Here is a 27,017-nt window from a genome sequence, read left to right on the forward strand (position 1 = left end):
GTTTGGGTTATATATATACAATGGTGAGTTGAGGCGATGCGGGTTTGAGTTATATATACAATGGTGAGTTGAGGCGATGCGGGTTTGAGTTATATATACAATGGTGAGTTGAGGCGATGCGGGTTTGGGTTATATATATACAATGGTGAGTTGAGGCGATGCCGGTTTGGGTTATATACAATGGTGAGTTGAGGCGATGCGGGTTTGAGTTATATATATATACAATGGTGAGTTGAGGCGATGCCGGTTTGGGTTATATACAATGGTGAGTTGAGGCGATGCGGGTTTGAGTTATATATATATACAATGGTGAGTTGAGGCGATGCCGGTTTGGGTTATATACAATGGTGAGTTGAGGCGATGCGGGTTTGAGTTATATATATACAATGGTGAGTTGAGGCGATGCGGGTTTGGGTTATATATATACAATGGTGAGTTTGAGGCGATGCCGGTTTGGGTTATATACAATGGTGAGTTGAGGCGATGCCGGTTTGGGTTATATACAATGGTGAGTTGAGGCGATGCCGGTTTGGATTTACATAAAATGGTGAGTTGAGGCGATGCCGGTTTGGATTTACATAAAATGGTGAGTTTAGGTGATGCCGGTTTGGTTAAAATGGTGAGTTTAGGTGATGCTGGTTTGGATTTACATAAAATGGTGAGTTTAGGCGATGCCGGTTTGGTTAAAATGGTGAGTTTAGGTGATGCCGGTTTGGATTTACATAAAATGGTGAGTTTAGGTGATGCCGGTTTGGTTAAAATGGTGAGTTTAGGTGATGCCGGTTTGGATTTATATAAAATGGTGAGTTTGAGGCGATGCCGGTTTGGGTTATATACAATGGTGAGTTGAGGCGATGCGGGTTTGAGTTATATATATACAATGGTGAGTTGAGGCGATGCCGGTTTGGGTTATATACAATGGTGAGTTGAGGCGATGCCGGTTTGGGTTATATACAATGGTGAGTTGAGGCGATGCGGGTTTGAGTTATATATATACAATGGTGAGTTGAGGCGATGCCGGTTTGGGTTATATACAATGGTGAGTTGAGGCGATGCCGGTTTGGGTTATATACAATGGTGAGTTGAGGCGATGCCGGTTTGGATTTACATAAAATGGTGAGTTGAGGCGATGCCGGTTTGGATTTACATAAAATGGTGAGTTTAGGTGATGCCGGTTTGGTTAAAATGGTGAGTTTAGGTGATGCCGGTTTGGTTAAAATGGTGAGTTTAGGTGATGCCGGTTTGGATTTACATAAAATGGTGAGTTTAGGCGATGCCGGTTTGGTTAAAATGGTGAGTTTAGGTGATGCCGGTTTGGGTTATATATATACAATGGTGAGTTGAGGCGATGCGGGTTTGAGTTATATATATACAATGGTGAGTTGAGGCGATGCGGGTTTGAGTTATATATATACAATGGTGAGTTGAGGCGATGCGGGTTTGGGTTATATATATACAATGGTGAGTTGAGGCGATGCGGGTTTGAGTTATATATATACAATGGTGAGTTGAGGCGATGCGGGTTTGAGTTATATATACAATGGTGAGTTGAGGCGATGCGGGTTTGAGTTATATATATACAATGGTGAGTTGAGGCGATGCGGGTTTGGGTTATATATATACAATGGTGAGTTGAGGCGATGCGGGTTTGAGTTATCTATCTATAATTCCAGTAATCTCTGTACGTCTGTACGTTTGTACGTCTGTTTGTCTGTGACCGCTGTTTCTCGACAACCACGGGTCCGATATACTTTTAACTTGCCAGGTATATTGCTGGGGACCCGAGGATGTGCCTTTTCAAGGTTTCATATTAATCGGACAATTACTTACCGAGCTATGTCCAAAAAACGATTCAACCAATCAGAGAGCAGCGAACGATCGCGTGTGCCGAACGTGGAGGACACACTCTGCCTCGGATGGCACATTTGAGAGCGTATTCATTTATTTCACGTTTGCAAACTATGTTGGCGTTAAACTATGTTTTAAAACTAATAAAACCGAATTTGCGATTCATTCGCTTTCCTGCGCGTTTGTGCACGCGATGGCGATTTCTTTACCAAACTCCGGAAGCCGTTCGCTTTGGACCAAACCATTGCATGTAAATAGAGGGGGGGGATTGTCACCGTACTCGCAAGCCGTTCGCTTTGGACCAAACCATTTCATGTAAATAGAGGGGGGGGATATAATTTTAGATATAGATATAGTACGGGCAATGCCCTAGTATATATACAATGGTGAGTTGAGGCGATGCGGGTTTGAGTTATATATACAATGGTGAGTGGAGGCGATGCGGGTTTGAGTTATATATACAATGGTGAGTTGAGGCGATGCCGGTTTGGGTTATATACAATGGTGAGTTGAGGCGATGCCGGTTTGGGTTATATACAATGGTGAGTTGAGGCGATGCGGGTTTGAGTTATATATATACAATGGTGAGTTGAGGCGATGCCGGTTTGGGTTATATACAATGGTGAGTTGAGGCGATGCGGGTTTGAGTTATATATATAAAATGGTGAGTTTGAGGCGATGCCGGTTTGGGTTATATACAATGGTGAGTTGAGGCAATGCCGGTTTGGGTTATATACAATGGTGAGTTGAGGCGATGCCGGTTTGGATTTACATAAAATGGTGAGTTGAGGCGATGCCGGTTTGGATTTACATAAAATGGTGAGTTTAGGTGATGCCGGTTTGGTTAAAATGGTGAGTTTAGGTGATGCCGGTTTGGATTTACATAAAATGGTGAGTTTAGGTGATGCCGGTTTGGTTAAAATGGTGAGTTTAGGTGATGCCGGTTTGGATTTATATAAAATGGTGAGTTTGAGGCGATGCCGATTTGGGTTATATACAATGGTGAGTTTGAGGCGATGCCGGTTTGGGTTATATACAATGGTGAGTTGAGGCGATGCCGGTTTGGGTTATATACAATGGTGAGTTGAGACGATGCCGGTTTGGGTTATATACAATGGTGAGTTGAGGCGATGCCGGTTTGGATTTACATAAAATGGTGAGTTGAGGCGATGCCGGTTTGGATTTACATAAAATGGTGAGTTTGAGGCGATGCCGATTTGGGTTATATACAATGGTGAGTTGAGGCGATGCCGGTTTGGGTTATATACAATGGTGAGTTGAGGCGATGCCGGTTTGGATTTACATAAAATGGTGAGTTGAGGCGATGCCGGTTTGGATTTACATAAAATGGTGAGTTTAGGTGATGCCGGTTTGGTTAAAATGGTGAGTTTAGGTGATGCCGGTTTGGATTTATATAAAATGGTGAGTTTGAGGCGATGCCGATTTGGGTTATATACAATGGTGAGTTTGAGGCGATGCCGGTTTGGGTTATATACAATGGTGAGTTGAGGCGATGCCGGTTTGGATTTACATAAAATGGTGAGTTTGAGGCGATGCCGGTTTGGGTTATATACAATGGTGAGTTTGAGGCGATGCCGGTTTGGATTTACATAAAATGGTGAGTTGAGGCGATGCCGGTTTGGATTTACATAAAATGGTGAGTTGAGGCGATGCCGGTTTGGATTTACATAAAATGGTGAGTTGAGGCGATGCCGGTTTGGATTTACATAAAATGGTGAGTTGAGGCGATGCCGGTTTGGATTTACATAAAATGGTGAGTTTAGGTGATGCCGGTTTGGTTAAAATGGTGAGTTTAGGTGATGCCGGTTTGGATTTACATAAAATGGTGAGTTTAGGCGATGCCGGTTTGAGTTTATGTAAAATGGCGAGTTGAGGCGATGCCGGTTTGAGTTTATGTAAAATGGTGAGTTTAGGTGATGCCGGTTTGGATTTACATAAAATGGTGAGTTGAGGCGATGCCGGTTTGGTTAAAATGGTGAGTTGAGGTGATGTCGGTTTGGATTAATATAAAATGGTGAGTTGAGGTTATGCCGGTTTGAGTTATATAAAATGGTGAGTTAAGGTGATGCTGGTGGGTAAAGGGGTCTTCAGGGTCTTCAAGGGTGTTTGGGGTCTTTGAGATCTTAAAGGGTCTTTGAAGTCTTAAGGGTCTTTGAGATCTTAAGGGACTTTGGGGTATACGGGGGTTTTAAAGTGTCTTAAGGGTCTTTGGGGTTTTAAGGGGTCTAATCTTCCAAGCATCTAAAGGCTTCTCTTAACCATGTAAAAAGTCTTCTCTCAAGCATGTAATCTAATCTTTCAGGTATGCAAAAAGCCTGTAAAAATGGAGTCTTAGGGGTCTTTAAAGGCTGAGGTGGTGGATGAAAATACCCTTAGGACAATCCCCGGGTCAGACTTGGTCTGTGTGCCAAATTTTCTGCTCGTCGGCCAGCGGTCTGTGCAAAAAACGCAGACAGAAGGACAGACAGACACCTAATGAATTTTATTTATGAGATATACTATTTCAAAGTCCTGGTGGTGACTTGACAAAACCATCCCTGATAGAGGTTTCCCTTCCACCACTTCTTTCACCTCAAACTACCTTAGTACACACTACCAGAAACAAAGCAGCAGGTCTCATATCAGTGTTTGTCTCAAAATCTCTCAACCCATCAAGTAATTCCCAACTTGTCCACTCATACCTACTGTTTAAAGGATGGTGTGTCTTTCTCACCCGAGATGGTAGAGAAAGATCTGTCCAGCTTTGAATCTGCATCGACGACAGCCCAGATGGCATTAGATACCCATGTTCTCAAATCCGGCTCTGCTGCTCTTCTCCTGTCTCTATTCAGCCTGTACTTCATATTTGGGCAATTCCTGTCTGTCGGGAAGATAGCTACCATCGATCTCATTCACAAGAGTGAAAATGGCTATGTCAATGGAGAGATGGCTACATCCAGCTGTCCTTAAGTTCATGGGTTGCTGGCCTTGGACCGTTCCCAGTCCATGATTGATTGAACTCCCGGGTTGGTGATAATTATCTGTCTTGGACTCCAAGAGCTTCTTGCTGCTGGGACTGCTCGAGCAGCTGGCTCTGAAAAAGAGATGGCGAGACTGGTCTCTGGGGCAGCTTTACACACCACTCATTTCTGTTCCTGGTCTACTGTCTGACTCCTGCTGCCAACGAACAAATTCACCAGTATAGTTTTCTTCACCCCATGCTTTTCCCTTTTTCTTTCATGGTTTGTGCGCATGGCTGTCATGTGCGTACACCCAAAGAAGGGTAGTTTTTCTTGTGTAGTATTGTGTCTCATGTTCATGATTTTGTTCCGTGCCATCGACTGTTAATAAATTATTTATTTCTTAAGAGAGGGTGTATGCCTCGTGTTCCCACCATTTTGTCATGCCAATGTGTGTGTTACTTTGGCATCCATGGAGAACCAAGTTATTACTGATCCTGATTTATAACTGGCAAGTTATTCAACATTGCAGTACTAGGGGCTTTCAACAGCTCTAGCTTTGGTCCTTGGAAAGCATTAATCGCTTGGCTTTTCTTGGAGTTAGTCTCCAGTGTGGTCAGCAACCTCATCAGCTGCGGTTATCGGGTGATTGTCATCCACATGGCACTACCATGGGAATATTCTCCTATTAATCCCCTGTATTGATTGGATTGGAGTTCCCCAAGGCAGTATCTTGGGCAGTCTTGTTGTTCATAAACACAAACAACCTCTCTGAAGCCCTGTAAACTGGTTCTTTCCTTTGGCACATTATACCATGCAGTACCCAATCACAGCAAAAGGCAGGCAGCAGCTGCATCACTCTCTGCTAATCTGAAGTTGATTAGATACTGGTCTGATAAATGGAATATGTTTTTCAATCCTGAAAAATGTCAGTCTCAACCTGTCACACCGATGGATCTTCAAATGAATCCATCCTAGATCTATTTCCACCACCAGCAACTGGAACAAGTTTAGTCTCTTGAACTTCCAGGCCTTACAAATCAGCCAAAACCTCTCCTGGGCTGAAGAAATATCAAAGCTGGTTCACAGAGTCAGTTGCAAACTGTGTATCCTCCATTGTTTAGTCATTCATTGAAAATCACAAATATTCACAGTCAACATGACCTTTGTCCAAAGATCAATGCAATACTGCTCTTCCCTGGAGGAATATGCAATATGCCATATACAATAATGCTCTTCCTTTCACACTTCTGCCTTGCTTCTTCCATAATCGAGCATTTCTGCATTCCATATGTCTTTGAAACATTCTCAGCAACTAAAGCTCTCAACATTATTGGTATCCCCATGACAGGCGTACACACAAGGCCTGTTGATCCAACCTCACAAGACAGATTGGTGGCACTTGATTTTTTTTTTGTCTCCCCTCTGACCTTTGCTCCTCGACTCTTTCAGCCATCAGACATCCATCACCACACCCTCACCCCTCCCTCCCACAAAAGTTCCTACAAGACGCATGAATTTTGTTTTACATGATCGAAGGCTCATAGTGGAGCTGGAACCACAAATCGGAAATATACACATTGTTAAAAGTAAATGACACATTTCTTTTTTCATAATGTAATGAGATTCCTAGAACTCCTCAGCCAAAGACCGTTATAACGGCATGGGTTTTATGGTACCTGGTCGTCATTTACAAGAAAATAGTCTACAATAATAGTAGGGACCTGTGGAACATCTGCAATAAAAGCCCTTGCTCGAGAGAGTGCCACAGTTATTTGGGCGGTGTATAGACAACAGATTGCTGCCTCAATCACTCCAGAAAATAAAATAAACTAGAACGGCACTCTTCGACATCACGACGTCGACTGGCATGCCTCTGCCTACATTATTACATCATTATAATACTTGTATCAAGTTTGATTTAAATCCATTCAGCTGTGCCCAAGTTATCGCATTTTTACTTGACATGACCTCTGACCTTTGACCTCAGGACCACAAAATCTAATCAGTTAATCTTTACGTCATTATACATACCTGTACCAAGTTCGAAATAGATCCCTTTCGTCATTCTCAAGTTATAGACCCGTTATAGACCCATTACAGACTTGGACCTTTAACTTTTGACTTCTTGAACTCAAAATGGAATCAGTTAATCTTTACATCATTATACATACCTGCACAAAGTTTGAATTAGATCACTTCAGCCATTCTTGAGTTATAGGCCTATTACAGACTTTGACCTTTGACATCTTGACCCAAAATTCTAATCATTTAATATTTACACCATTATACATACCCGTACCAAATTTGAATTAGATCACTTCAGCCGTTCTCAAGTTAAAGATACTAGGGCATTGCCCGTACGTGGGTGCCCGTTCCTTGCCAAAAAAAAAAAAAACGCTACCCGTACGCTCTACCCCGCCCGTACGCCCGTAAACAAAAAAAACAACGCTCTTCGCTTCCGCCCTTCGCTCTGACTGAATTGGGAGAAATAATGCGCATATGAAATCGAGAAATTATTATTTTCTCCGGAAGAAATCGAATTACGAACCGTACCGTAATGGCGGTCAGCTCGTAACGCGCTCAGCTCCGCTCGTTCTCACATCGGCCACGCCTACGCAACAAAGCGTTCTGTGATTGGCTGCCGGAAGTGAAGTCTTCACTGTCCGGAAGTTCGCAAATCGTCGCAGTTACGATGAATCGTTTTAATTTAATCGCAGTTTGAATTCGTTTTAAAACATAGTTTAACGGCAACATAGTTTTCCAACGTGAAATAAATGAATACGCTCTCAAATGTGCCGTCCGAGGTAGAGTCTGATCGCCACGTTCGGCACACGTGATAGCTCGCTGCTCTCTGATTGGTTGAAGCGTTTTTTGGACATAGCTCGGTAAGTACTTGTCCGATTAATTTAAAACCTTGAAAAGGCACATCCTCGGGTCCCCAGCAATATACCTGGCAAGTTTAAAGTATATCGGACCCGTGGTTGTCGAGAAACAGCGGTCACAGACAAACACACACACAGACACACAGACACACAGACACACAGACACACAGAGATTGCTGGAATTATAGATAGATATTACAGATTTGACCTTTAACCTCAAAATCGAATAAGTTAATCTTTACATCATTATACATACCTGTCCTAAGTTTGAATTGAATCACTTTAGCCGTTCTCAAGTTAAACCTATTACAGACTTTGACCAATGACCCCAAAATCCAATCACTTAATCTTTACAACATTATACATACCTGTACCAAGTTTGAATTAGATCACTTCAGTTGTTCTCAAGTTATAGACCTATTACAGATTTGACCTTTGACCCCAAAATCTAATTACTTCATCTTTACATCATTATACATGCCTGTTGTTACGGATTCGGCACTTCCGTGGTTGTGGTTTTCATCCACCTTGAGACATTTCTGGTTCTAGGTATTATGGTTATTGTTGTTTAAGGGAAATGGTTATTGTGGTTAAAAGGTTAAAAGCGCTCAGGATAAAAAAGAGACAGGAAGCCGGATCGAGAACCGGAAGATGACGAGAGAGGAGAGGAAGAAGAAGGCGGGAGGAGAAAAGTGGAAGAAGACGCGTGTCTTGAAGCTCCATAGCGAGCGTGATCGAACGAAAGCCGCGAGTAACCTTTGAGTCTCCTTGAAAGGAATTTCCTGCGATCGGTGTTATCGCTGGAGTATTGAGAAACCTGCGTAGTCAGGTATAGGCGTTGAGGTTCCGGAGAATCCTCGCCTAGGCGCTACGACTCAAGTAAGAGCCGTCGACCATTTTGCACCGCGCGCTGCGTTCACCGAAAAAGGTTTTGCTCCGCGTCAGCTTTTCTCACCCTCCTGTCGTCTGCCGGGGATGTGTGTGCGCGAAAGCGGCGTTTGAAGAATACGTTGCAGTTCGCTGATTGAACTGCGAACGTGCACGTCTGGATCGCGCCTTTGGGATTTCCCTTTCCGCCACCAGTGTGATGTTGGTTTGGACCACGTGACTGGCCACGCTTTGCCTACGCCTCATTGCTCGCCTCATCCCCTCTTCGCCTCATCGCCTCTTCGCCGGGATCACCTTTGAGTTATAGAGACATTGAGGAGGGTTCTTTTCCAGTCACTGGGAGGGCGCAGTGAGTTATCTTATTTTAGCGGATGGTACCATCTTAAGATATATTGAGTGCACTTTGATTGCTATTGGTTGTACCTTTATTATTGTGTATGATTTTTAATACAACATCTGTTCGTTTATAATCCTTGGTGTGGTTTCACTATTGATTACTGACACAGAATAACATATTTTTCTGCCGTGGCTCCTCTCGGGGTTCGGAGGTATACCGAGACCAGGAGGTCGGGGTGGAACACGTAACACTGTACTAAGTTTGAATTAGATCACTTCAGCCGTTCTCAAGTTATAGACCTCTTACAGACTTTGACCTTTGACAGCAAATTCTAATCAGTTCATCTTTACATCATTCTACATAACTGTACCAAATTTGGTCAGAATCCCATCACTGGTTCACAAGTTATCGTGGTAACAGTATTTTTACCTAACATGACCTCTGACCTTTGACCTTGTGACCCCAAAATCTAATCAGTTCATCTTTACCTCATTATACATACCTGTGCTAAGTTTGACCAAGATCCCTTTAGCCGTTCTCAGGTTATCGCGGTAACGAAAGCCTATCATGGACGGCCAGACGGCCAACCTGAAAACATAATGCCTCCAGCGACTTCGTCGGCAGAGGCATAAAAACATAACCCAGGTTTGACTCGGAGTACAAATACAACTTTGTGTGGGGGTAACTCACGCGTGGGTGTGGGGAGCCAGGGAGGAGGGCATAACATCTTTATGTAAATGTGTACCGTGTAGCACCACCTGGTGGTATTGACAGAGGGTATTACAATTTCCTTTTTTTACCTGGGCAAGGCTGAGGTTAAAGCACTCTTTGCAGGGGTTAATTGGTCCTTCCCCTTTCCCTCCTCATCCTGTCCCAACCCTTCCTCCTTGCACTCCCTCCAACTTCTTCCTCCCTCTCCCTCCCCTCAACCTCCCCCCCCCCTCAACATCCCCCTACCCCTCGCCTTCCCCTCTCCCGCCCTCATCCCCTGAGCAAAGCCGGGTACTTCAGCGAGTGTGTATATATAATACATCGTGTTTATATAGCTCGGATAGACTGTAATCGCACTGGCCCCATAGGCTCACACCAGAGACCTGAATCCTAAGGACTGAAGCCTGAGGCCTATACGTACTATGGGCTTCAAAAGTCCCATGACACCTATCAACTCCAACCTTTCAATATTTAATGATCCTTTTAACAGTTACTCTGGTCATTTTACACTGAAACTTATAGGGAAGGCATGGCGATTGTGAATATGACAGCTCCGAAGGTGTCTGGCTTTGGATAGCACCAACATGGTTGCCATATGATTTTTCAGGTTCCAATTGTGGGTGGAGTCAGTGTAGCTGTTCAACGAATGGGTGGAAAGGAGCGTGACAAACGGAAGGATGGAGAGACAAACAAGTGTATTATTATATAGATTATATATATCATTTTACAGACATCAATAAAAAGAAGAAGCTGAATGTAAACATATTCCTACTTTGTAACCAATGTACAGATACATTCCAAAGTGAGGAGAATCAAGACTGTGATGGAATAAATAATTGGTACTGGAAATTGAATCTAACCCGTTCAGGAATCTCAATTACATTGCTTTAAATTATTTTGCTCATTTGACCTCGAATCTTTTGCTGACATATCTTTATTGGATCAGACACAGTGATGGAGAAAGCATGCAAACTACATCCCTGGAAACCCACTTCTGATATTGCACTGTGTCTGCAACATCTGTTGCACATCACATATTAACATTCCAAATACCATACAAGTAGACAAGTAAACTTCATTATTGCCAGAATAGGTTTTTCCTTGTCAGCTATTGCAGTTGTGCCATTCCACCCCATATTGCATTTTCTCAATGTGAAAGGTGCTGTTCATATGCTCAGTGTAAAGAAACATGTGCTTTGTCCATTACATGGCCCAGGTGCTTCATCCAATGAGCTCATGACTCAGGTCTCTTTTACTCACAGTCAAATATATCAAGCAGTATTTTTCACACGTGTGCATTAAACCACCTTTAGAGGCCATTTTTCCCCGCAAGCGGGGGTTGGCCTTTTTCGGGAACTGTGGTTGTTGTTGTTTTTCGGTCCCCTTTTTGAAGCAATGTTTTACGGCCGGATGCCCTTCCTGACGCTCACTTCCTGACTTCCTTCCTTCCTGGTCACTTCCTGACGCCTGACGCTGACGGTGTGCATTCAAGCATCTTAAATGATGCTGTTTATCTCCTCAGGGCAACGGATGTCTCACAACCATCTATAGAATGAACCATAGTTCCATCACATCACACACTCACAACCATGTATGAATGATCGTTTTAAGGCCATTTCCCCGCTAGAGCGGGGGTTAGCCTTGCTTGCCCCATGACAATCATGGTTCCCTGTTTGAGGCAATGTTTTATGGCCGGATGCCCTTCCCGACGCCAACCCTTGGTCGCCTCTTACAATGCGCAGGGATACGGTGCACCTATTCTAACCGGGGTACACACCGGGATCATTCATCCCAGCAAGCTGGTACTCAATTTGCCGACCTCGGAAGGATGACAGGCTGAGTCAACCCCCCTGGCGTTAATTCAGTGATCGACCGGGATTCGAACCCAGGATCCTAGGATCCCAAGCTGGCACCCTAACCGCTAAGCCAACACCAGGACTCACAACCATGTATGTGAAGATCAAATAAAGAATGTGATTTGGATTGGATTTTTTTTTAAACATTTTAAATTCTTCCATATGTTCCACATTGCCCCTTTAAATAGATGCAAGCCTGCCAAAATAAATAAATTAATGCAATCTCCTTTCTCATCATTGTGAAAAACCAATTCAGAAAATAAAAAAGCAACAACCTTTGATGATGTGCGGTAATAGTATCCCACAGGCCAGAAACACCTATCACCACTAAATTGGCAATGCATAATTAGCGAGAGCAAAAAATAAAAATAAAAGTATATAAAAAATATGATAGCAAGAAGAGGAGTTTAAAATTTCTCACCTGGCACTTCCAGCTGTTTTGCGGAATGGAGTTGACAGCAGGGCGAAGGCAATAGGTGTGGAAACCCTTATCGCAAGCGTCACAAACCAGCATTTTGCCATCATCACCAGGTTGCCTGATATGAGAGAGAGAGGGAGGGTGAGAGATAGAGATAGAGATAGAGATAGAGATAGAGATAGAGATAAAGAGAGAGAGAGAGAGAGAGAGAGAGAGAGAGAGAGAGAGACAAGAAGAGAGGGTGTGGAAAGTGGGTGTGGGGGAGAGTGAGAGGAAGAGATGCTTATGTTTTGGACCACCAGTCAAAAAAAATAAAAATTAATGGTTACAAGACTATTATATAGCGATAACAGGGCAATGAAACCGGAATCTGGGAAAAGAGAATAAAGAACCCAAATCACAATCGAAGCGGAATATAAAAAACATTATCTGAACAATGATCTTGCCTTTGTCGGCTCTCAACCCTGCACAGTAGTACATACCTACAGTTCTGACAAATCTTGCATTCCGGGCACTGCCAGCCTGCACGCACGGCTGTTCCTGGAACAATGTCCAGGCAGCGGCTGTGGTAATGCTGCCCGCAGCTTGTGCAGAACATCTGGTTAGACAAATCTCCGGGACGCTCGCACATCACACAATTTGCCTCCTCTCCAGCTGGGGTTTAAGTATTTGTGAGCAAGGTGAGTGGGAAGACAAGGGGAAGGTAGGTAAAAATGAAATACAAATAAACATCTTGTGTCTGTAGGAGCATGCATATTGCATAAGTCAAGGTGAAGGCAAAGCAAAAAGGGAAAGTAAGTTATTAATATAGCACTGCATACAGGTTAGTACGGCTTTATAAAATAACTTTTAGAAAAAAAACAAAGGCGTATTTGCCTTCTCATTTATCAATGGCAATTGCTCCAGAAATCTTCAACAACCCTATCCCTTACCCCCTCCCACCCCATCCCCCGACCACACTGCACAATTATTTTTTTTATCTCGACATAATGCACCTAGGATAAACTCCATGAAGAGCAAACTCTTTGTCATTGATGTGGCAGACCATTGAGAAATGGTGAAGAAAATGCTTGCACTTACAGCTAAGTGCCAAATCACTGGCTTTAACCATGAATGTGGGCTGTTTTATAAGAATAAAAAGAAAAAGTTCAGCACTTTTGTTGATGAAAACCAAATGTAAAGCTGAGAACACTCAAAATGTTATGTTGGTGCAAATCACAGTGGTGCAAAATGTTATGTTGGTGCAAATCACAGTGGCATTTTATAGTGTCAGCAAATCAGTATTTGAGTCCATTTAATTATAAGTGCTGAGGTACACTGTGTAATGCACGATATGGTGCTTTGTTTGCTCTGAAACACTGGTCCCCTCATGGGTGATGAAGTACTGACGTACCAACTGCCACAGCCTGGTAGATGTGATCCGGGCAGAGCAGAGAAAGAGAACGGACGTCCTGGAAAGTCCCAGCCACCGGTGCACAAGGGTAATGGTAGAGACGCCGGCAACCTTCCACCCAGCACTTCACAGAAGCGCCCAAACGGTGACAGTGGTCACAGTGCTGTCAAAGAAGGACAGGGCAAATACCCTAAGTTACCCAGTATTGACGATTTAAAAAAATTCATTATCTCCTTGTAAATGTTGCTGTAAAATTTCAATCATATTTCCGACACTTTACCTAAAACCCGTTTTTGATACACATACAAACCCATATCCAAACAATATTAATCTTTTCTGCTGTCTGCCTTACCTGTCTACTGGCAGCAAGCAGTGCCTTATCCACATTTATGAGCTCCAGCTCGGCTGAGAGGCAGACTCCATCGGACCATGCAGCGCAACAGTGATGGGCCCAGCAACGGCCTATGTGAACAAAGTGCACTTCTCAAGTCACCTTCTGACTCACTATTACAAATGAATGAGCATCACATAAAGCTGTGGCTGCAGATTTGAAACAACTATTCCTTAGACTCAACAATACGTATGACATTTTGAAATAAGAATGGCTTCTACTGTCAAATGACAAACTCGAAAATGATGAGAGCCACCTCAGCACACCATTTACTTGCTTACACAAATATGATGTACAGGATGTGCAAAACGTAATTTTCAGACATTATTCCCATATTTGTCTTGAAGTAAAGCATGTTCTTCAGGTAAGCAAATTTGAGGCAAAATCGAAGCATATCGAAAATCAGAAACAAACATAATACGAGTATCATAGAGAAGAACAAGCGAGTCAGCAGTAGCTGCCAATGTTACCATCATTTTCAGATGCACCATGGTTCGGTATCGTGAATCTCAAATTATTATCTAGAATCTCTGATATTCACAAGCGAAGTCTCCCCATTACCCATTAGATAAATATGAGACGAGATGAGTTTAATGGGTCAAAGGTGAAAAACTAAGTGTCACATTTCACAATCCATTTTAACCATGTAATCTCCTATCATCTACTTTAACCCCTAGAAAATAAAAAGGAAGACACTGGAGCAACGTCTATCTTACGTAGGCTCTGTAAAAAGGTCTTGTTTGAATTGGCTTAAATAAAAAAAAAAGTAGAAGGACACTCTTCGACGTCACGACGTCTACCGATATACCTCCGCCCGTATTATTACAGCATTATAATACTTGTACAAAGTTTGACATAAATCCATTCAGCTGTTCTCAAGTATCACATTTTTACCTGACATGACCACTGACCTAACCAAAATCACAAAATCACCTCACTCCTCACCTTTGATGCAAAAATATAATCAGTTCATCTTTGCATCTTAATACATACTTGTACCAAGTTTGGCCAAATCCCATCACTGGTTCACAAGTTATCACGGTAACAGGATTTTTACCGAACATAACCTTTGAGTTAAGTTTCAAGTTTGATTTGAATCCCTTTAGCTGTTCTCACGTTATCACATTTTTACCTGACATGACCTCTGGCCTTTGATCTGTTGATGCTATAATCCAAACAGTTCATCTTTGCATGATATATATTTATACCAAGTGTGTTCAAAATCCCATCACTTGTTCACAAGTTGGCCTGGCAACATAAATTTTACTTAACATGACCTCTGGCCATTGGTCTTTGATGCCGTAAACCCAAAATCCAATCAGTTCATCTTTACCTCATCCTACATACCTGCGCAAAGTTTGACCAATATCCATTCAGCTGTTCTCAAGTTATCACAGCAACGAAAACCTATCACGAATGGAAAAAACGGACAGACGGGCAGCCGGACGGACAACCTGAAGACATAATGCCTCCAGCAACTTTGTCGGCGAAGGCATAAAAAGCTTGGCATATCAAAAACTTCATTTCACAACCAATTTTGAACTTTGACCCCTGTAAAATCATAAAGAGGACAGAACCAGTGTACCATTGAGTCTGAGGGTTGCAGTGCTGAGAAATTGATGCGTGTGAACACAGCAGCTGGGACAGCCGGTTAGTCTGTAGGGAGTGCGGGAAGGTATTATTTTTGTCCCACATCTTGTCAGGATTTATCTGAAACTTAAATGTGAGTAAACAAACTTGACACCAATTTTGACCTTTGACCACTGCACAATCGGCAAAAAGGACTCGTCATACGAATTTCTCTTTGAATCCTTAAAGGGCCTGTTTTGAAAGGACCTTTGTGTCTACTTTCACAACTATAGACTAAAATACCAATTGAACGGCAAAGCAAAATGTAACTTTTTTTAGTTTTTCACCTTTTACCATTGAACTCAGAATGGAGGACTAAAATGGGGAATTCTTTTATTTTTCAAAGGGTGTATTGGACCAAGGTAAAGTACCTCCAGGCCAAATTTAAAGAGGATTGGTTCAGAAATGAAGGAATGGAATTCAATTGTTACGTTTTTCAGAAAGAACGGCAGAAAGAAAAAGAAAAGAAATGTCCCCTCCCTGTAGTAGGATGGAATTACACCAATCACTAGGAGCAGGACAGGTCGGGGAGTGGGGGAAAAAAAAGAGGACAGGGGAGGAGAATGGGGGAAGGGGAGGGAGGTTGACAAGAAGTGGAAGTGAAAGGAAGGGGTGGTGTTTCCAGAAATCATTGCAACCAAATGACAGGAAATTAATTTGTTCACAGGAGATTTGCACTGTAGTGTGTGCTCATATTGCTGCAATTTATACCCTGCACAGATTTTTAATTCACACATGAATAACCACTAGGAATTTGTGAAACTAACTGTCGGAGACGTGTGGCTAGTCTAATAGGTGCTAAAAGTGTTTTGACCTTTCACATCGCCGACTCCTCTTGGGGTACTTGATCCCAAGAGCAAATTTGAATGTAAAGCAAGGGTTGTGGGGATTCAGGCTTCGGAGTATCCTAGCAGCCAAAACAATGTTTGCTTTGCATTTGCCATTTCCATTACTCTTATTTTGGAAATGGCTTAAGAAATTATAACACGTGACGAACAAGGAAACCAAGTCAACTTCAAGAGATTCACATGCAGAACCAATATTGCCAATTTCACCATACCAAGGAACAGGTCATGGAATATTTTGAAAAGATGTCGCATGATACTTATCACCATTCAACAGCAAGTTTTGACACCTGAACCTGATATGTTATATGGAGATACAGGCCCTGGAAAAAAGACTCAGGAGAGAACTTCAGGAGCGGAAACAAGGAATTTTTCCAACACATGTCTCCTCCTCCCTACCTTCTCTGCTAAAATCAAAAATTACCATTCTTAATTCTTGTTTGCACAAATAATTGAGTTATGCTAGATCAGAAAGAAAAACATTGCTGTTGATATGGATTGATCAAACTCCCTGTCCCCATCATCCCTTCAATTTATTTTCATCACCAGCTACATTGCTTCCTTCTGTTCACCAAATTCGCTTTGATACTGAATTTTGACTAACTATAAAAGGTTTACCTTGATTTTCTTTTTTTGACGTTTTGGTTTTTTTTCCATTTCATTGTTAGGTGCAGTCTCCCAAATGCTAATTTTGTGACAAGTGCAAATATCAAGAAATCTGTCAGCTCATTCTTGCAAATGGTGAATTTGCTAGTTCAAATAGTTACCTCCATCACTGAAGGTAGATGGAGATTATGTTTTCACCCTGTCTGTCTGTAAGAAGGCCATCTCAAAAAACATATGGATGGATCAGATCAGACCTTGGTGGATAGGTTGGTTTTGTGACACGGATGAATTGATTAGATTTTTTGTGAAGATCCGGATCTGGATACGAGAATTTTTAAAGTAATTATTCATCATTGAGAGATCGGGCACAAAACGATGTATAGCAGGATATCTCGAAAAGTTGTGGATCCATTCGGAAGAAACTTGTTGGACAGGTTGGGTGTTTGACAAGGAAGAACTGATTCAATTTTGGTGAAGATTTGAATCTGGAACCGGATCAAGTAATTTTTAAAGTAATTTTTCACCACTGAGTGATAGACTTAAAACCAATATATAGCACAATATCTCAAAAAGTTATGCACAGCTTCAGACGAAACTTGGTGGACTGGTTGGTCGTGCGACATGGACTAATTTATTAGATTTTCGTGAAGATCTGAATCCAGGTCCGGATGTGAATGTTTTAATTTACAAGTGATTCTTCATTATTGAGAGATAGTGACAAAATGATATTTCAAAAAGTTATGGACGCATTCTGATGAAACTTTGTGGAGAAGTTGGGTGTATGACAACGGGGAATGCATTAGATTTTGGTGAAGATCTGGATCCGGCTTATTAGTAGGATACAAAATGTAAATTGTTCAGCCTTGCGGAGGTACAGTATACTCTCTACAGAGTGCTGTTTTAGTTCATTATGTGGAGGGAAGTTCCATGAAACTGATATAGTTTAATGATTCATACATAGCCCAACAAGAAATTGTAGAGAGTGAGGGAGAGAGAGAGAGAGAGTGAGGGAGAGAGAGAGAGAGAGAGAGAGAGAGAGAGAGAGTGAGGGAGTGAGGGAGAGAGAGAGAGAGAGAGGGTGAGGGTGAGGGTGAGAGAGAGAGAGAGAGAGAGAGAGAGAGAGAGAGAGAGAGAGAGAGAGAGAGAGAGAGAGAAAGAGAGAGAAAGAGAGAGAAAGAAAAAGAGAGACAGAGACAGAGACAGAGACAGAGAGAGAGAGAGGAGAGAGAGAGAGAGAAAGAGGGAGGGGGAGGACAATAAATCATACGATGGTTTTGTGTCGACATATAAAAAGCGTATAATGATGATGCTACAATATCACAAACACCAGGCAATCAAATGTAAATGAAAATAAAATCAAACATGAACCCCTCCACACTCCCTTTCTCTCTGCACCTTAGCTTCTACTATCTTGAAAAGCGGTGTGACAATATTACTTCATCCACCAATTATTTCACGCATATAACGATCACAATTTAAAGCCAAGCCAGGCAGCATATGCAGTTCTGCTGCTTTCATCATTAGTTACATTGTAGCGACCCATGGGTCCCCCAAGCGAGACCAGCAACAGAATCTCCTTGCTCCAGCCGGTGACGTAACCGGCGGGCAAACCACGGCGCCGGGGTGGCCGGTCACGTGACCACCAAAGCGTGCCGTGCGTGCGGTTATAATCCTTTGCACCTGTCGGTCACGTGACCACCAAAGCGCGCCTCGCCTGAGAGGCGTGGCTTTCGGTTTCGGTTGTGCTTTCTGGTTTTGATATACAGGGTGATCGAAAAGTAACTCCCTATTTTAAAATACTTATAATTTATTTCTTAACTATAATTTTTACAAGAAATGGATATAAGAAGAAAGCGTATAGCATGAAGTTTTATTTAAAATTCGATATGGGCACCAGAATTCGCCACCAGCTTCTCAAGCCGCCCGGGAACCGCGTCAACTGATTTCACCAGGAACTCTTGTGGGATGGAAGACATAACTTCTCGTATTCGCCCTTCAAGTTCTTCCAAAGTCGTTGGTTTGGTACAGTAGACTTGCTCTTTTACCCAACCCCAAAGAAAAAAGTCACATGGTGTTAAGTCAGGGCTCCTGGCTGGCCACTCATACGGACCACGACGACCCATCCATCTCCCAGGGAAGTGGGCATTCAGCCATTCACGAACAACAACAGCAAAATGTGGAGGAGCGCCATCTTGCATGAAAATCAAATCTTCAACATTCTCCGAAGCACTGATAATTGGCCAGATTTCGTCTTGCAGCATGGTGAGGTACCTTTTGGCATTCATGGTATCGCGAAGAATGAAGGGACCTACAATCCTTTCCGAAGTCATTCCACACCACACCGTTACCTTGGGCCGATATTGCGTTTTTTCAGAAATAACACGAGGATCTTCTCCTGCCCAGTAATAGCAGTTGTGACGGTTCACAAACCCACCGATGTGAAATACCGCTTCATCAGACCAGAGGATATTTTTAAAGAGATCAGACCAATCTTCATACCACTAGCTGGGCACACTCCTGCAGGGTAAGACGTCCAAGCCATGTTTGTAGGGCTTCCGAATTTCAAACAAAAAATAATCTGAAAAAAAACCAACACAGATTAAATTCTCATACATTAAGGAACAAACACTAAAATTTGAGAAAAATATTACAATAAATAAATAATTTCTAAATATTTTAAAATAGGGAGTTACTTTTCAATCACCCTGTATATGCAGCCCGATAAACGGGCTTGTCAGAGATCCCGAGTTGGTTTTTACAATAAACATCTTCTCGGACGAGTTTGTGTCTTGCCCGTCACTTCGTCCGTCTCAAGCAAGACCAGCTCAATTTACGACACGTGATGGACACCGCAGTGTCCCTCAAATTGCCCACCTTCTGGGAAGCAGATACCGCCGTCTGGTTCGCGCAGGCGGACTCCCAGTTCGCCCTGCGTAGCATCACGGAGGACCCCACGCGATACCATTACGTGGTCGCCACGCTTGGCTCCGCGACCCGCCGCCCGCTGCCTGAGCTTCCTCCAGAACCCGCCCGCTGACGGCAAGTACGACGCCATCAAGGCACTTCTCCTGGGCGCTTTCGCCCTCTCCCCCGGCTGAGCGCGCACGACGCCTGCTCGACCTTCCTGAGCTCGGCGATACGCGCCCGTCCGACGCATGGACTACATGCTCGCGTTGCTCGGCGAGCACCCCTCGGATTTCCTGTTTCGGGAGCTTTTTCTTCGCCAGCTCCCGGCCCAGGTACGGGTCGCCCTGGCAGGCACGACCATCGTGAACCCCCCGCGACCTCGCCAAGGAGGCCGACAAGATCGATTCGGCAAGCCAGCTCGCCGGAATGGGGAGCCAGCTCGTCGGGGGTGGCGGCCGGGAGCCCTCCTGCCCACCCGCCCGTGACGCAGTTTCCTTCCCGGAGGCCGCCGGGCCGGCGCAACTGGCAGCGGCGGACGCCGCGTCGCCCGGTCCCCGACGCGTCGACCGGAGCCCCCCGCCGGACCCGGCCTGGTGTTATTTCCACGCCTTGTTCGGGAGCGGCAGGCCCGATCATGTTGACCCCCCGTGCACGTTCGGCAAGTCGGGAAACAGGCGGGCCGGCGTTCCCTACCAGCAATGAACGCCGGCCGTTCCGGAAACCTGCTATTCATCGCGGACCAAGCATCAGGGCGGCGCTTTCCTCTGCGACACCGGCGCCCAGCTGAGCGTCATTCCCGCTTCGGCGGAGGACAGGCGGGCCGCCGTTTGCGGCCCCTCCTTAATCGCGGCCAACGGCTCCGCCATCCGCACCTTCGGCCCACGCACCGTCGCCCTCCGCTTCGGCAGCCAGCTCTTTCACTGGGAGTTCGTGACGGCGGACGTCCCCATGGGCTTTGCTCGGGGCCGATTTTCTGTGCGCCCACGGGCTGCTGGTCGACGTGAAACGCCGGCGTCTCGTCAACGCCGAAACTTTCAGCTCCCTGGCATGCGCCTTGAGTCGTTCCGCGCCCACCGAGTTTTCCTGCGTCCTCCCATTGGCAGACGACTTCGCACGTCTCCCTCGCGGAGTTCCCGGCCCTCACGCAACCGACGTTTTCGGCCATCGCGGTGCGTCACGGCATCGAGCATCACATCCCCACTATGGGCCTGCCGGTGTATGCCCGGGCTCGCCGTCTCGATCCCGCCAAACTCGCCGTCGCCAAGGCCGAGTTCGCCGCGCTGGAGCGCCTCGGCATCGTGCGGCGCTCCGACAGCGCCTGGGCCTCGCCGCTGCACATCGTCCCGAAGCCGGGGGGCGGATGGCGGCCATGCGGCGACTACCGCCGCCTTAACGACGCCACTACCCCCGACAGGTACCCCGTCCCGCACAATCCAGGATTTTTCCGCCCGGTTGGCGGGGCGGAACCATTTTTTCAAAAGTGGACCTGATTCGGGGGTACCACCAGGTGCCCGTCCGCCCCGGACCGACATCCCGAAGACGGCCGTTATTACACCTTTCGGCCTCTTTTGAATTCCTCCGGATGCCCCTTCGGCCTCCAAAAACGCGGCACAGGCGTTCCAGCGCCTGATGGACGGCGTGCTACGCGACTTGCCGTTCCTCTACACCTACCTGGACGACATCCTCGTTGCCAGCACGTCCAGAGCCGAGCACCTCCTCCACCTCCGGACGCTGTTCGGCCGCCTCAGCGAGCACGGATTGATCGTCAACCCCGGCCAAATGTCACATTTGGTGCAGCGACGATCCGACTTTTTGGGCCCACCGCATCACCCGGACCGGCGCCGTGCTGCTACCGGCCAAAGTCGAGGCCCATTGCCGCTTTCCCGCGCCCCGTCAAGGCGCTGCAGGAGTTCCTCGGGATGGTGAACTTTTATCACCGCTTCGTGCCCCGAGCTGCACAACTCATGCGGCCCTTGTACGCCGCCCTCCGCGGCCAGCCGGCAAAACGGCGGACGTTGTCTGGTCCACGGACATGGACGCTGCTTTTACCGGCGCAAAACGGGCCCTCGCCAACGCCACGCTGCTGGCCCACCCGGTACCCCAGGCTCCCATCGCCCTCACCACGGACGCCCTCCGACTACGCCGTGGGCGCGGTCCATGAACAATGGGCAAACGGGGCCTGGCAGCCGCTCGCGTTCTTCAGCCGGCAACTCCTGCCCAACGAGTTGAAGTACAGCACCTTCGACCGCGAGCTCCTCGGGCTGTACCTGGCCGTCCGCCATTTTCGCCACCTCCTGGAGGGCCGCCCGTTCACGGCTTTTTGTCGACCACAAGCCGTTGGTTTTCGCCATGGCCAAGGTCACGGAGCCGTGGGTCGGCCCGCCAGCAGCGCCCACCTCTCGCCGTGTCGGAGTACACCACGGACATCCGGCACGTCGCCGGGAAGGACAACGCCGTGGCCGACTGCCTTTCTCGAGCCGGCGCCAATGCCGTCCACCTCGGCGTCGATTTCGCCCTAATGGCAACGGACCAGGCCACCGACGGCACGGTGCAGGCGCTACCGGGTGGCGGACACTGGCCTCCGCTTGGCTGACGCCCCCTTCGCGGACACGGTCCTGCTGTGCGACATCTCCCAAGGCCGACCTCGCCCCGCTGTGCCGGGCACCTGGCGGCGTCGCATTTTTGCTTCGCTCCACGGCCTCTCTCACCTGGGCCGGAAGGCGTCCCAGAGGCCGGTGGCGGCGCGTTTCGTCTGGCATGGGCTGCGACGGGACGTCCGCGACTGGGCCAACGCCTGCACACCCTGCGCCTAACGGGCAAGGTTCCACCGTCAGACCGCAGGCACCGCTGGCTCCGTTCACCGTGCCCCGAGCGACGGTTCGACCACATCCACGTGGACCCTGGTGGGGTCCCCTTCCCCCCATCGCAGGGGTTCACCCACCTGCTTACCATGGTGGACAGGACCACCAGGTGGCCGGAGGGCCGTGCCCCTGGCCTCCACCACCACCAGACGTGGCCCAGGGCGTTCATCGCCACCTGGGTCGCGCGTTTCGGCGCCACCAGGCGGACATCTCGTCGGACCCGCGGCCCACAGTTCACGTCCGAACTATGGGGGCGCGGTCGCCCGCACGTTGGGCGTTACCCTGCACCACACCACGGCCTACCACCCCCAGGCCAACGGGTTGTGCGAGCGGTTCCACCGCTCCATGAAGGCCGCACTCATGGCCGGCCTCCAGGATGACGGCTGGGTCGACCGGCTCCCGTGGGTCCTTTTGGGCCTCCGCACGGCTCCCAAAGAGGACCTCCAGGCGTCCACCGCCGAGCTGGTGTACGGCCAGGCCCTCCGCGTACCGGGCGAGTTCATTCCCGACGCCACCAGCCCCTGGTCCGCCGCGCGCCAGCGCACGGACTTCCAGGAGGCCGCCCGACGTTTCGCCCCGGTGCCCACGTCTCGCCACGGCGACCCCCAATCCTACGTCCCCCCCAGCACTCCGCACGGCGGAGTACGTCTTCGTGCGCCACGACGCCCCACCGGGGGCCGCTCCGGCCACCATACGACGGACCCTTCCGGGTCCTCCGACGGGACAACAAGTCCTTCATCGTCAACATCGGCGGCCGGGCGGACCGGATTTCGCTGGGGACCGCCTCAAGCCGGCCCACATGGACGTCGGCCAGCCGCCACGGCTGGCTCTCCCACCGCGGCGCGGCCGCCCCCCGTCCACTGCACCCCCCGTCCGACCACCTGCCACCAACCACACCGGACCCCCCCCCCCCCCCCCCCCGCGTCTGGCCAGGGGTTGTTTCGGTCGGGTCATCCGGACCCCCCTCAGGTTGACCTTCCTGGATCAAGTCCATCCTGGGGGGGCGTGTGTAGCGACCCATGGGTCCCCCAAGCGAGACCAGCAACAGAATCTCCTTGCTCCAGCCGGTGACGTAACCGGCGGGCAAACCACGGCGCCGGGGTGGCCGGTCACGTGACCACCAAAGCATGCCGCGCGTGCGGTTATAATCCTTTGCACCTGTCGGTCACGTGACCACCAAAGCATGCCGCGCGTGCGGTTATAATCCTTTGCACCTGTCGGTCACGTGACCACCAAAGCGCGCCTCGCCTGAGAGGCGTGGCTTTCGGTTTCGGTTGTGCTTTCTGGTTTTGATATATATGCAGCCCGATAAACGGGCTTGTCAGAGTTCCCGAGTTGGTTTTTACAATAAACATCTTCTCGGACGAGTTTGTCTTGCCTGTCACTTCGTCCGTCTCAAGCAAGAGCCCTGCTCTTCAACATCATCAATAAAGATGAGTGAGCCAGTTCCAAAGGCAGCCGTGGAAGCCCAAGCCATGACACTACCTCTAACATGCTTCACAGATGAGGTCGTATTGCTTTGGATCATATGCAGTTCCTTCCTTTCTCCACACTTTCACCTTTCCATCACTTTGATAAAGGTTCATCTTTGTCTCACATGTCCATAAAACTTTGTTCCAGAACTAACGAGCTCACCTCTGTACTTCTTGGCAAATTCTAATGTGGCATTTCCAGTTTTGGTGCTGATGAGAGGTTTTGCATCTTAGGCGGTGTAGCCTTTGTAATTCTACTATCGAAGTCTTCTGTGAATGGCAGATTGTGATTGCGAATTGTTGACTAAACATAAAGGTGCTATTGTCCTACAATGGTAAACCACATTTGCATAGAATTACCAAGAAATAAAACATGACATTCTGTAGTCTTGCCTCTTATTCATCTTTGATCTCAAATCTAAATTTATTGAGAACTAGCACAGGTACCCTGCATTACCTGTCAATGCAGGGTCGCTTCACTGAAGAGAATATTAAGAGAGGGGGGAGGGAGAGAGAGAGAGAGGTGGGGGGGAGAGAGAGAGAGAGAGGTGGGGGGTAGAGAGAGAGAGAGAGAGAGAGGTGGGGGGGAGAGAGAGAGAGAGAGAGGGTGGGGGGGAGAGAGAGAGAGAGAGAGAGGTGGGGGGGAGAGAGAGAGAGAGGTGGGGGGGAGAGGAGAGAGAGGTGGGGGGGGAGAGAAAGAGGTGGAGGGGAGAGAGAGAGAGAGAGAGAGGTGGGGGGGGGAGAGAGAGAGAGAGGTGGGGGGGGAGAGAGAGAGAGAGAGAGAGGTGGGGGGGAGAGAGAGAGAGAGAGAGGTGGGGGGGAGAGAGAGAGAGAGAGAGGTGGGGGGGAGAGAGAGAGAGAGAGAGGTGGGGGAGAGAGAGAGAGAGGTGGGGGGGGAGAGAGAGAGAGAGGTGGGGGGGGGAGAGAGAGAGAGGTGGGGGGGGAGAGAGAGAGAGGGAGGTGGGGGGGAGAGAGAGAGAGAGAAGTGGGGGGGAGAGAGAGAGAGAGAGAGAGGTGGGGGGGGGGGAGAGAGAGAGAGAGAGGTGGGGGGGAGAGAGAGAGATGGGGGGGGGGGGGGAGAGAGAGAGAAAGAGGTGGGGGGGAGAGAGAGACGTGGGGGGGGGGAGAGAGAGAGAGAGGTGGGGGGGAGAGAGAGAGAGAGAGAGGTGGGGGGGAGAGAAAGAGAGAGAGAGGTGGGGGGGAGAGAGAGAGAGAGAGGTGGGGGGGAGAGAGAGAGAGAGAGAGGTGGGGGGGAGAGAGAGAGAGGTGGGGGGGAGAGAGAGAGAGAGAGAGGGAGGGAGAGGGAGAGGGAGAAGGAGAGGGAGAGGGAGAGGGAGAGGGGGAGGGGGAGAGAGAGAGAGAGACAGAGAGAGGAGTGGGAGAGACAGAAATGAGTGGGGGGAGAGAGAGAGAGAGAGAGAGAGAGGTGGGGGAGAGAGATAGTGGGGTGGGGAAGAGACAGAGAGGACAGGTTGGTTTTGTGACTAGGCATAATTGATTCAATTTTGGTGAAGATCCAAATTCGGATCCGGATATGATAATTTTTCAAATATTCAAGCGATTCTTCACCATTGAGTGATGGCTGTTGGGGCCAAAAATAATATGTAGCATGATATTTCAAAAGTTGTGGGTGACTTATTACAAAACTTGGTGGATAAGATGGCTAAATCACAAGAACAAGCCGATTAGAGTTAGGTCCAGGTCAGGATCCAGATCTGGCCTATCAGTGGGATACAAAACATAAACTGTTCAGCCTGGCAGAGGTATGCTCTCTACCGAGTGCCATTCTATTTCATTGTTATGTCCTGCTCCCTTCTGTGTTTCAGCTCCCCCAAGAGCTTCAACTCTGTATATAAAAAAAAATAATAGCCGAGATGTGTATGACTGTGCCAATTTTTATGGGAAAAAGTCACTGATAGCTGAAGCCATTTTCATTTTAAAATATAATTTTTTTTTCTTTTTTCGGTTGGTCATTATAAATAATGGTGTTCGTAAACCTTCATCAATATGAATAAAATATATCTCCATTTTGAATCATTGGCATAGGTATAAACGTTTGATAAAGCCTTTTTGCTATAATGTACCAGTACATGGTATGACCACCACAATTAAAATGAGGTACAAAACTTACCACAAACACGGACACTTCTACCAGCATCCGCCACCCAGCCCCTCATCCAGCCTTGAGGGCACATAGGTGTTAGCCCATCGAATTAGCCACAGCACTGGCAGTTTAATTACCATAACACAAGAAAACCTCCAAGGATAAGCAGGGAGGGGGAAAAGTGCAATGGGGAGTGCAATGGAACGGGAAACCTTTACTGTTTTCGGTACTCACCTGCGTAATACCTTCAACTATTAACAGTATTTAGCACACAATTAACGCAACTAGAAGAGCTACAAAAGTCGTGATTCAAACTGCACTCAGATTTATGCATAGACTATAGACACGGAAATCCAATATGCAATTAAATATTTTTGATAAAATTAACCTTTCTATCTAAACTTAATGCAATATTCCCCATTTCCACTGACATTTGACATCCTTGGATATTGTGATGTGGATATGGCACAAACAGCTAAGAATCAAAAGTAAGGATGAATTCCATGTCAAACCAAAGAAAAACAGCTCACGTAATAACCAAGAGACACATAATTATTGAGCAGTACCAATGCCGAACCAGAAGGAAGAGATAAATGACGAAGCGAACATATTTGGGGTCATTCGATCAGGTCAGGGTCGCAGTTGATAAAATATAATTATGTAATGCAGACACATGTTGAACCACACACTTTTACAACATAGCCCGAGCACGAAGGTGTGTAAAGCAATCCACTTAAACTGCAGCACCATACTCATCTTCATGTCCTAATTTTCTCCCACAAACACTTCCTCAAACTAACTTCCTCCCCCACAGCTCCACCGAGCTACACGTTCTCGAAAATCAACAACAGACCAAACTCGCATTCTCCTATGGCATCCCACAAAACTCCACCTGGCGAGATTATA

At 47.0% G+C, this 27,017-nt stretch overlaps 1 protein-coding gene across 3 annotated transcripts in view; it reads right to left on the reverse strand.

Annotated features, from left to right (window-relative positions):
- Nucleotides 1–27,017, reverse strand: part of LOC137431293 (histone-lysine N-methyltransferase 2C) — a 303,001-nt gene that overhangs the window by 224,312 nt on the left and 51,672 nt on the right. For all 3 annotated transcript variants that reach the window (XM_078781817.1, XM_078781819.1, XM_078781818.1), the window contains exons 7-10: nucleotides 13,649–13,758; nucleotides 13,297–13,459; nucleotides 12,386–12,557; nucleotides 11,907–12,021 (exon numbers count right to left, since the gene is read on the reverse strand). In XM_078781817.1, coding sequence (XP_078637943.1) covers nucleotides 11,907–12,021; nucleotides 12,386–12,557; nucleotides 13,297–13,459; nucleotides 13,649–13,758 — 560 coding nt within the window. The remainder of the gene's footprint in view (nucleotides 1–11,906; nucleotides 12,022–12,385; nucleotides 12,558–13,296; nucleotides 13,460–13,648; nucleotides 13,759–27,017) is intronic.

The sequence above is a fragment of the Myxine glutinosa genome, chromosome 7 (genome assembly GCF_964187855.1).
Source record: "Myxine glutinosa chromosome 7, kmMyxGlut1.1, whole genome shotgun sequence".
Taxonomy (NCBI): Eukaryota; Metazoa; Chordata; class Myxini; order Myxiniformes; family Myxinidae; genus Myxine; species Myxine glutinosa.